Below are 12,268 nucleotides of genomic sequence, written 5' to 3' on the forward strand. Positions count from 1 at the left end.
TATTGGCCGTTCATGCTTACAAGTTCTTTTTTTGGGTGGACCAAGACATGGCCCAAGATATTTTTTGTTTATTCTAGTATTAAGGACAACATACTTGGATAACATGGTTGGAATTTTCCCTCTGGATCTGTCTGAGATCCTTGTACTATGAAAAAAAAAAAAAAGAAAAGAAAAGAAATATCAAATGGCATAACTGCACATTCCAAGCAACCACAGTCAACTTGCAGTATGACTCCTTCTGGCATGACAACTTCTGCAGTTGTACAGTATAATAAACTCCATTCCAAATAGAGTACAAGAACCCTGCCTTACAGTGAATTGGGAACCCATAACATGATCACCTCAATATCACAGTCAATCTAGATTCTTGCCTCCAGGAACAAAAGCTCAGTCCTGAAGTTATTTCCTATTACTATTTAAAGAACCCTCTAGGCTGATAATACGGCCAACCTGTTAATTAATACAGCCAGATTTTTGTGGCCTGTCAGTGACTGGAGTAACAGTGTTCCATTGTAGTATGCCCCTACCAAATTGAAGTTACATGTAGGAGTACAGTGAAACCCCACTCTACGGACACCTGCTTAATACGGACACCCGCTTATAACGGACAGTTTTCTTTGTCCCGACAACTAAAAAGCTGATATATTTTCTTTTAAATTAGCCCGCTTAATACGGACACCCGGATAATGCGGACACTTTATCATGTCCCTTTGGTGTCCGTATTAATGGGGTTCCACTGTATTTGCACAAGTCCCTTACTAAGAGGGTCTTCATCCTATTTAAGCCCAATGTGTACATGTAGTTCCAGAAAATATCCTTACCTCCCCCATGGAAGGGATTTTTTCTAACACCTCCCCACCCCTCTGGAAATTCCAGTTAAGCTTCATACATTTCTTTAAATTTTTTGGTCTCATAGAACCCCCCACCCCCCAGGAAATTCCAATCCCTTCTGTGGGGGGAGTATGGATATTTTCTGGAACCACACAATTTGCATAAGAATCCTTTGGCTGTTGGGAGCTGCAACATGTTGTCTCTCTTTCTCACTTGCTTCTACACAAAGTACACACTATCCTACTTTTCATTTCCCCCCCCCTCCGTTTTCCAATCCTGTTACATTTCCAACTTGCTTCAACAAGGTTGCATTTCTCCATCTCTTATTCCGCGAACATGAAAGGGACTGTCATGAAAAGTACGCTACTGTATACTAGAGTAAAATTTTACAGTAATTACATGTCGTATCATTAGGAAAGCAGTATTGATTATGACTATTTTTATCTCACCATGTTTTTTATGAGGAGCTAAGTTCTTCATGTCTCCAAGGTGTTTGTATAGGATTTTAAGTCCACCCGAAAGTTGAGCAGAAACAAACCTTGTGGGAGGGGAAACACTTGGTCTGCAGTAGCCAGTACCCCTACATGAACAAAATTAATGAAAACATTGTCACAATTTGGCAAACTGTAACCTTTACATACAAAACAGAACTGTATGTGCATGTAACTCAGATTTCCACAGTTCGGGTATAGTTTTAGTGGCCTAATGGTGTAAAATAAAACAGATTATTATCCAACTGCAGCGAAGACCGTCCAAATAACAGTACATATATACAGCCATATTGTACACTTATTTGTACAGTAGAAAACCTGTTTGCCTGACAGGTCGGCGTGCATGTGCCAAAATGTCACACTCTCCCTCTTTCACTGATAAATTTATTGACTACAGCAGTTAGATAATAAATCTCTTATTAGATGTTTTAATATGTAGTAACACTGTATATTTTTACTCCTTGCTTGTATTTTGACTCGCCCTACAGGCTCGTCAACATATGGCACAACTTGTAAATAAAATATACGGCGATACTACATATCAAAACATCTAATAAGATATATCAAATGTAGAAATGAATGCCTTGCATCTACAGAGAAAGGTGAACACTTGGTCAACTATCGACGGACACTTGAACAATATATATATTTGATATATATTTCTATACAGTGCATAAGAATACTGCCAAGTGGATGGCTGCTGGTTGGGTAATTATAACCTTGGTAGTTACTATATTTAATCCAAGTATTAAACCCCACCATATAAGCAGTCCATACATCTATTTCATTTTACATTTAAAGCCAATAAAATTCATGCACTTCGAGCTGCATTTAAAAATAAATAAATAATAGCGCAGCAGTGGAAATTCTGAATAAGAAACAAGAATCAAATCCAAAATCCAGTCTCACAAAGTTCTGAATTAAACGTGATCAGTGAGGGCAGCTCGGACAAATATAAACGTAGCCAAAAAAAATGTTAAATATCCCCCGGCACTGCCAAAAATTGGCCAAAAATAAAGACAAGTATGTCCATATTGAGAATAGCCTTTCTGAAAGATTATCCTCATCCAGGAGATCTGGTGACCGGTACGGAAGACTCCCGGATAATCTGAGAGAGTTGACATAGATAATTTAAAATCACTCGACAAATTACTCCTTGAAATTGCGCCCCTGTCCACTCAGTGAAATTATTACCAGTTACTACAGTGCGTTACTCATCTTTCAGTCGATCAGGTGACGCACTGTGCTGATCTCTATGCTGATTTTACACTTTTAGGTAACGTGCAATGATCACTCAATTAGATAAATCAAAACTGCAACTGCGGGTAATCTTTTCAACAGCACAGCTTTGGCTACCAATGCCACTCAGAGAGTAAACTCTTTTTCGATCTAATTCTCATACACGTAAACAAAACTAACCTTTGCGTCGAAACTGGAGCAAATGCTCCATCCAGTTTCAGCATTTCAATTAAGAGTTGGCATCCTTCAGGAGTATGACCTGCTTGTGTTAAGAGAGCAACACAAGTCGACCGATCAAATAGAAAAAACTTATGGTGAAAGTTTTCAGCTCGTGCAGTCTTGCCGCCATTTTTACAACAGTTACAAGATCTCCCCTCAGTGAGTTCTATCTACTTTGTGTAGAGAGCATGTTGTGTCTGCATGCACTTGTTTTCGAGGAGCTGCAGGAGAGCTGCAGTGGGTTATTGACCAAGTGTGAGGTCAAGATGGATATCGGCCAGGTTCTTTTTTTGCGAGTTTATGGACCGAGACGGAGTCGAGGACCATAAACTCCAAAAAAAGAACGAGGCCAATATCCAGCCATCTTGACCGAACAAGCTTGGTCAATAAACGATTTATTATATGGCTTTCGGGGAAATTTTTCTTGCGGGACACGGCGGGTAGTCCCGAGCGGGCAAGATGGAGCTATCTTGCTCGCCAATCACAGCGCAGGTTTTGATTCATCTTGCCTGCTCGCGGAGCTAGCTATATAATAATAGCATAAATTGTCAGTACTCAAAGCCTGACTGTACCAGGAATCAGTTGAAAGGGTTTGTAATTCCTAGCAGTTTGAACATATCATCCAAAATAATTCATTCATCCTAGTGCATAAACTGACTCAAGTGAGAAATAACCGCCTTTAACAGCAAGCTTGCTGGGTCTTACAGTGTATGAGATTGATCAAACAGGTCTGTGTACTTTTAACTAGTATATATGAAAAAGACTTATTTTCGTATGTTAAAACTGCAAACATTATATATACCCCTGCTCCCTCATAAAGGTATTTTCATTTGTCTGACCCTCCGCCAGTACATGTACATGTGTACTTTCTGTTAAATATATGTTTTGTCCTTCGAGGCATGTCTCCCCTTTAGCATTTTTGATGATCCCGTGGGTTGAGTGCTCTGGAATGTAATCTCTGAATCTGTAGGCGCTCCCTACCTAAACATTTTCAAGAAGGCAGTTTTTACAAAACCCCTAAATGATAATATAAAAATGATGGGGGTAGTCGTCGGAAATTTTGAAAAGAACCCCTTGTATTCTCTTGTATTCCCCTGTATTCCCCTGTATTCTCTTGTATTCCCTTGTGTATGTATTCCCTTGTATTCTTTAGTGTTCCCTTGTATTTCAAATGGGTCGTTGATAGACACGGGAAAACTCAACAGTAATTTTACATTTTAAGGTTACGGATGTCTTAAGGTTATCTAGTAACGTAGCTTGAAGAATTGCTATATTCTTTGACTAGTTTAGCAAACAGCGAAGAGAGTACTTCACAAGAAACATTTTAAGAAGTTTGTGATCGAACTTTTAACCACGTGCGAAAAGACTTCTAAAAGAGAATGCTTGAATGAATGCGGTTGGTGCGGACAAAGACTCGTACCCAGTCGCTATTTACGTGTTTTGGGGAAGGATATACGAGCTTATTATCGGGTAACTGTTCACTGAAACGTTGCTGAAAACGAACCGACAGGATATTTTGGGTTTTCTGATGGTTTTCTAGCACCTGCGTTCACTCTTGTAAAGCAAATGGAAGAACAAGTGAGTGAGCTTTACGAGAATGCTCCAATAAAGAAATGACAAACCTATGCATTAGGTCCAGAAATATAAAAAGAAATGAAGTTGTTGTCTTCTTAAACGCTGCAATATACAGTGGAACCTGGATTTAACGAACCTCTGTATGACGAAGTCCTCGGTATAATGAAAGACATTCCTCGCCCTAGTAATAGTAAAATATATGGAAAAGAAGCTACGCCCCTGTCGAGGTTCCACTGTAGTTCATTATATGTTATTCGGATATGACAAGTCAGGCTTGGGAAATTCGAAATAGGACGAGAATCTCCTATCTACATTTAGTTTGCATATGTGGTAAAAGTATGGAAAAAGTAAGGAAGGCTGTAGTAGGAATGTGTTAATGCAGAAAAACATCCACCCCCCGCTACTACTTCCCAAACCCCCAAAGCACGTGATTATCGTGCCATCGTCGATTTCGAAGAGCTCCGTTTTCAAATGTTTTTCGTCGAAACTGAAACGCAAAACCGGCGTTTTCAAATTCCTCCGGGTTGAAGAGCGTTTTCGAAAAGCTCCGTTTTGTGACGTGGTAGGCCTAACCGTAGAAATAAAGCTGCGTTTTTTTATGCCCGCGGAGGACTCCCTATAATGGCCTCTGCGAGGAGGCTTCGCCCGAAAGGGTTACCTTTTTCGGGCTTCAGGGATATAGAAGGGTAGGAATTTCATGAGTTGAGGTATATTGAAGGGTTGGGAAGTCTGTCATTTAGGTATTAATATTTTAGAGGATCCTTAATAAAATATTTCGCACATACACTCCTTATGGCTGTGTATCATTATATAAAAGAACTACATGAAAATATGGTAAGAAGACCAGTTACAGCAGTTATAATACAGTGTTCGTAAGTAGGTATGTGAAGGGGCTACCTTTTTTCAATGAAAGTTTTACGAACGAGGTACCTTTTTCGGTCAAAATGGTATATAACCTCGGGGCGGAGCCGTTAGATTACCTTTATTTACACAATAAAAATAAACCTTATGCGAAAGTGCTAGTGGCAAGGCTGACCGTAGAATGTCACAAGTTTCTCGACCTCTCTTTTTACAAACGCACTAACCATAAGCCTTCGCGTACTAGGCTCGCATGAGTTCTCTGTTCCGTGTCGGCAAAATATTGATTTATGTCAATACCGATTATCCCAAATTACATTATTATTTAATCTGTGTGATTTGAAATTTCTATTAAAAGGGGTCCCGTCATTTAGTATCCTCTCCAAAGAGACAGTCATTTTATCCACGAAAAAAGTTCTTCAAGTTGATGTACAAGGCAACACTGTCCTCTGCCAACCTCGTTCCCAGGCTCTCTCTCTCGCTCTGGGAGGGCGGGAAGATGAGAGACCCTGGGAACGAGGTTGATCCCCAGCCAGAGTATTGAATTATTAAAAGAGAGGAGGAGAGCGGTGAAAAATCAGAGGTCTAACTGTGTGAAAAAAAAAGAGGGAAAAAATGTAACTTAAAATAAGCTATATTTTGGCTTTACTCTTTCAATGCCCGTACAGTGCAAAAAGAAATACTAGTAACTTACTATCTTCCTTGTTTATGCATTATACAATAAGGATTCATATTTGCAGTCGTCTTGTCGTCCGAGACAATAGAAAAACTCGTCCGGACGAGTTTAGTTTGACTCTACTGAAGCAAAAAAAAAACCCTTCTTAAATTTTCTTATGGGTTCCCTGCATTCTGACCCCTTCTCATCCCTTTAAAATGTTTAGAAAACAGAGAAAGATTTACAGCTTTCTTTCGCGATAAGACTTCGATAAAATTATCAATTTGATCTGTCATTTTGAATGATGTGGTATCCTCCATGAATGAAATCATTGCAGGTTTATTGAATTTCATTTTGTCAACCTTTAATGCTCTGTTCTGGATCTGCATCCGCGAAAGCACGTGGCGCGATCGCATCAGCTGTTTTGATCAGGATGTGGCGTTTACTAATGTTAACACTTCGGAAAAACAAGCCAAATACAAGCCGAGGAAGAGCGAGAGTGTTCCTCTCGGCCTTCATGACAGTCAAAGAGGCCTGGACTTTGTATCCACCCACCAGTTTGGGTAAAAACTTTTAAAGGAAACAACCTAATCTATTAATTTATTTGCAACCTTAACTTTGCATTTTAATACCCAACAGACACGAATGGAATTTCCTTCGTCTGATGCTTGCTTGGAAGACTTAACGCATGTTAAGGATAAAAAACACCAGCAAAGTAATACGTTTAGATAGCTATATTCATCGCCACTTTTCATTTATTCTTACCATTGCAGACTTTCATCGTTTGGAGAACACAGGGAGGAACAAACTAGCACTGAAAACCAATCAACTGGTTTCTGCAGAAATTAACGTTTGTTCAAAGTAAGTGGTAAATTTTGTATTCTCTTTAACCCTCTTACTGTCAAGGAAAACTAACATCTAATTTTTCCGAAATAACTTTCAAATAAATGTATAAATGTAATGTCAGTCAGATAGGAAAGCTTGTGAGTTAAAGGGTATTAAAATCTTGAGTATCAAGGGATTGATGGTTTTTATGAGCACAAAACAACGAATTCTAAAACAATTAGACCTCAGTTCGTTTTTGAGACATTTACACGACATCACAAAATAGATCGCAGCTACTACTAAAAATAACACACAAATTGCACTAAGTGTTATTTTACCGGCACTAGACATTAAGTCTTCCAACAAGGGAAAGTCCCTGATTTTATGCTTGCCTGGCAACATTGTTTCAAACGAACCAGTTTTACAGTTGTAATACTACTCTGTTTTTTTTTGTTTTAACTTCCCTGGCGTTCTTTGAATATTTGTTTGTTTGGGATATTTATTGCCCCCCCTCCCCCGGCATTTAAACATTAAATCCATATTGTGACTGAGATAATTCATCTCATTTCTCATTTTTATCGTCAACTGCATGTGTTTAACGCAACAAACCTGGTTAGTTAAGTTACTAAGCTGACTTGCTCTTGCCAGCTTCATTACATTCTCGGGCTTTCTTTTTTAAAATCAAAGTTTCTATTTGTGGCAGTGAAACTCAGTTAACTTTCATAATCTTCAGTCTGCCGTCTTAATGTGTTGTGAACAATCTCTTGTAATTAGGACGTTGATTTATTGCTAAAACTGTCATCAGATAAATTCTTATGACGGCAACAGAGGTATACAGGAATTAACTGTCAAAAGTTAACTGAAGTATGAAGAGCGAGTCACTCTTAAGTTTAATATTGCTTCATAAGCATTTTCACTTTCGTTTGATGTGACGCGGTTGAAGCTTTCACATCTATTCGCAGGTGTTTGGTAAAGAAGAAAAAGTATTACTACTCGGTGCTGTATTGCACATTTGCTGTTCAGAGGTATTTTAATCCTAGTACTTTGCTTTCGCGCTCTCAAGTCTCACCGGCTTTCCTAAGATAACTATTTTGACCTTGATCGTCGCCCCACGGCACGAAAACAATCAATCAATCATCTCGGGGGAGATTGTTATATTTGGATAGCTATATTCATGGCCATATTTCATTTTCTCAGAGGTTACGTTACTACACAGGAATTAACTGTCAAAAGTTAACTCAGAAGTATGAAGAGTCGCTCTTAAGTTTAGCACTTTCACTTCCCTTTGATCTGACGTTGAAGCTTTCAGGTTTATTCACAGGTGTTTGGTAAAGAAGAGGGAAGGGAAAAGTAGCGATTACTTCGTTATGATTTGAGCCGAAACATCAGAAGGTAGAAACTCTGTCATTTGCTTAACAGTTTGGCAACAACTTTGCATTTTTCAAGAATGCATGTCTGAATAAATGGTCGCTCGGTTGCACTTAGCTTTGTTTTAAGCACTTTAGAAGTCTAAGTGTGATTTAAGAAGGTCGTATTAACGTCAATGCTCATTGGATTTGTTATTGCAGACTTTGATAGTTTTAAGAAACAACGGGAGAACAAGTCAGCAAAACCAATTAAACAGTTACGACATCAGAGTCTGCTCCAGGTATTTTGCACATTTGTTGTTCAGAGGCATTTTAATCCTAGTACTACTTTGCTTTCGCGCTCTCAAGTCTCACTGGCTTTCCTAAGATATTTATATTGGCCTTGATCGTCGCCTTTTGGCATGAAAACAATCAATCCATCAGGTCAGGAGAGATTGCACGTCTTATAATTACTTTGTTTAAAGATTAAACTTTCTCGTTTTTCAGCCTGCATAGGTAATGAAACTGACTTTAACACAATAATTGATTGCCGGCTGTCCAATGTTTTGTGATCAAGCTCAAATTATTTTTGCGTGGTTTTGGCAAGCTTTCAACCAAGAGCTTTCGGTTCCGAATCTTTGTATTTATTTGCATTTTTAGTAAAGCCAATGTGGTCACTTAACTACATGGGAAACAATGTTAAAACTGGTAAAGTCTTCGAATCCGGAAAGAAGGAAAATGCAATTTGAGTAGAAACTTTCAAAGGAAACAACTTAATCATTTATTTATTAGCAACCTTAACTTTGCATTTCAATACCTGAACACGAATGGAATTTCCTTCTTCTGATGCCTGCTTGGAAGACTTAAGGCATGCTAGGGATAAAAACTCCAACAAAGTGATACGTTTAGATAGCTATATTCATCGCCTCTTTTCATTTATTCCTACAATTGCAGATTTTGATCGTTTGGAGAACACAGAGAGGAACAAACTAACACTGAAAACCAATCAACTGAGTTTCTGCGGAAATTAACGTCTGTTCAAGTAAGTAGTAAATTTTGTATTCTTTTTAATCCCTCTTACTGTCAAGGAAAACTAACATCTAATATTTCCGAAATAACTTTCAAACAAATGTAATAAATGTAATATCAGTTAGATAGGAAAGTTACATTTAAAACTTGTGAGGGAAAGGGTATTAAATGAGCATCGCGTAATTGATGGTTTTTTATAAGCACAAGAAAACGAAATTCTAAAACTGAATTAATCTTCTGTTTGTTTACGAGACATTTACACAACATCACAATATAGATCACAGCTACTTGAAATAACACACAAATTTCGCTGTTTTTTTACTGGCACTAGACATAAAGTCTTCCAACAAGGGAAAGTCCCTGATTTTATGCTTGCCTGGCAACATTGTTTCAAACGAATCAGTTTTAATACTTCTCTGTTTTTTTGGTTTTAACTTCACCGCTGGCCTTCTTTGAATATTTATTTGGGATATTAATTAATCCCCGGCATTCAAACATTCAATCTATATTGTGACTAAGATAATTCATCATAATTCAAAGCCCTTCATTTTTTTTTATCGTAGACTGCATTTGTTTAACGCAAACTTGGCATTTAAGAGCTTCTGCCTGAGAGACCGGGGCAGACTTGGAAATGACGGTCAGCCGATTTCGCTTAAAATTGGTACACAAAGTCGTTATGTGGACTTACGTAATATGCCAAAGTTTCAGGTTCAACGACCATTTTATAGCCGAGTTCTGGATATCAGCCCCTCAGGGGTCCCCAGAAGCTGATTTTTAGTGTAATTTTGGCCACTTTTCATTCTCTCTTTTAGCAACGTACAATTAATTTCAGACAAAACCAAAACTATATTTGAAACGCCCTATCCTTAGACTTGTATGGGTAAAACCATTAGCTCAAGAGAAGTTTTCGTTGGCCTGTGGCTGTGATCACAACTTAGTCCTATTTGAAGCATATGGGAACAACCGGAAATGGCCCGTTTTTCAGACCGCATATTTTCCATGCCCATGTTTTATATCGTGAAGTCTTAGTATCCCTGCAATGTTTAGCCCTTAGTTTAGTAATAACAAGATAAAAATACTGAGGTTGAGGCTTTTTTACTACGAAACATTCTTAGAGAAGTTACCTACTACGTACTTCCTGTAAAACTCTTAATTTCTTTTTCGGAGAGATTTTTAGACACCAGCTGCACAATTAACCAACAATCAATGATCCCAAAGTAAATTATTTAAATGAAATATATATTTTCAAACCATAAACTAGAAATTTTCCTACTGACGGATTTGAAACTAAATTCTATGCATCATTTGTACCTAGTACCCAGGGGACTGGAAGGTGAGGGGAAACTTTATACGTTGATAACAAAAAAAGTAATCAAAATACAATGAAACAAGTTGTTTACTGAGTGTATAAGTTAGGTGCGAAAAGCTGAAAAAAAAGCCTTATTTATGGGACTCTGCCTTGTTTCCATGGCAACCTTGCTTTATCAGGCATAATTACCCTAAGTTTGACTTTTCTCATCTAATTCTCTGTTTTTTATTGACGTTTTCAAGGTTTCTTGGGACAAACATAGTTTTTTTGCACCTTTTAATTCCTTTAGTACCCTTTCTCTTCTCTTTTAATTTTGTTGTACCTGGCAAAAACGATATTTTGATTTCATGAAATAGTCATGAAATCCAGACTGGTGGGTTCAATATGACGGATGTTTTGAAATTTATGACATTCTAACGTCACGTGCCTTCATAGCTGACTATTCACCATGATTAGAATTTTAAGCCGTGAGTTTTTTCTCCTTCCCCTTGCCAGAAGATCACAAATACCTTGTGTGACTAGTGGTAGCGAAATTTCCGACTTAATTGTGACGCACTCAGAGGTGTTTTCCTTCAAGCTTCCGTCCAAGCTCCTCTTTGGTATCGATTCTAAATAAAAATACTATCGTTACGATAGAGATTGCAAGTAAGAAAGCCTCGTGATACAATAGAGGGCCAAATTACTTCCTATTTTCGCCAGGACATTACATTGTTTGAGCATGACACGCGAAGCGTCTCCACTGTAATTTAATATTGGGCATGTGAAACTACTTAATTCATCTCCAAGCCCTTTCGACTTTTCAAGTGAAACAACATCCAATATGGCATTGAAAATGTTAGAAATTGAATTGTGGGTGGGTACTGGGTAGACAATTTAAGTTAGAGATATTTTGTTTAAATGTGTATGCAGATGATGATGGAACAACGATCCTTGTACCAGTGGAACGAATTAAAGACATTAAAGCGTGTAAAAAAGATCTTTGAACGTGCAAGATGAATTTATGTCTGATGAACATGCATGCAGTCACTCTAACCTTGGATACTTATGGATGCAATAGGTATTACAATGCCGAACGCCTGAAATATGCTATCTGAAACGTCAGCGGTAACCTTCTTTGATTTCTTCAATTTCTTTTTTCTCTTTGATGGAAAGGGTGCTGACATGGCCCACTTTGGTCACGCAAACGAGTGAATTTTCGGCGGTGACGTGGGCAATGGTCTTTAATTCATACTTTAACTTCCACCCAGGGAAATTGTCAATTCTATGGGAAGTGGCCAGTTTATTACCACCAGTGCCCACTTTAATTTGACCAGCAGGTGGGTAACATCTCGATCTAACGTCGCCAACGGGAGAGTCACAGCAGCCTCTGGCGGCTTGTTATCTCGTGCCCGGCATATGTCATCTTCTTTCCAAACGGGACACTGTATAATAATGTTTTCAGTTTCCCAGGAGACTAAATTGTGATAGCCAGACTTTTGCGCTCCTCTGCCTTTCAAACACACTCGGCTGAAACAAATTCACTTAAAGAATGAATAGATTTAATAAGTTTAATTAATTGATCGCAGATAGTTTCTTTTCCTGTAAATAAACAATCCAGCCGGCAAGATGTCCATGTGCTGGCCATATATTAATGTCACGGTTGCATTTTATCAATTTACGACAGACTGAAGTAAACATGTAACGTAGTAACGCGTTCGAATTCTATACAAAACTGACAACTACCTAGCGCATAGCTCGGTCGTGGCCTAATGGCTGCGGGCTGGACCCCGGATCGAGCGCTCCTGGTTACTAGGACGTTGTCATGTCGTCTTGGGAAAGGCAATTTTCTTTCACAGTGTCTCTCTCCACCCAGATGTATAAATAGGAGCCGGTGATTATCATCCTGTCCAGG

At 38.4% G+C, this 12,268-nt stretch overlaps 1 protein-coding gene across 7 annotated transcripts in view; it reads right to left on the reverse strand.

Moving 5' to 3' along the window:
• The window catches only part of LOC149107152 (dual specificity tyrosine-phosphorylation-regulated kinase 2-like), a 112,524-nt gene that overhangs the window by 20,824 nt on the left and 79,432 nt on the right, over window positions 1-12,268 (reverse strand). For 2 of the 7 annotated variants that reach the window (XM_089296531.1, XM_089296532.1), the window contains one exon: window positions 95-145. Coding sequence is in view for 5 of the 7 variants with exons in the window: in XM_089296529.1 (XP_089152655.1) it covers window positions 95-145; window positions 1,281-1,411; window positions 2,742-2,785 (226 nt within the window). In the remaining 2 variants the exon portion in view is untranslated. Of the gene's footprint in view, window positions 1-94; window positions 146-1,280; window positions 1,412-2,741; window positions 2,959-12,268 lie in introns of those variants that run through there. The other 5 variants (XM_089296529.1, XM_089296527.1, XM_089296526.1 and 2 more) reach the window with 5 other exon arrangements.

This window comes from Orbicella faveolata, unplaced genomic scaffold (assembly GCF_042242905.1).
Source record: "Orbicella faveolata isolate gen_17 unplaced genomic scaffold, um_ofav_v1 contig_27, whole genome shotgun sequence".
Lineage (NCBI taxonomy): Eukaryota > Metazoa > Cnidaria > Anthozoa > Scleractinia > Merulinidae > Orbicella > Orbicella faveolata.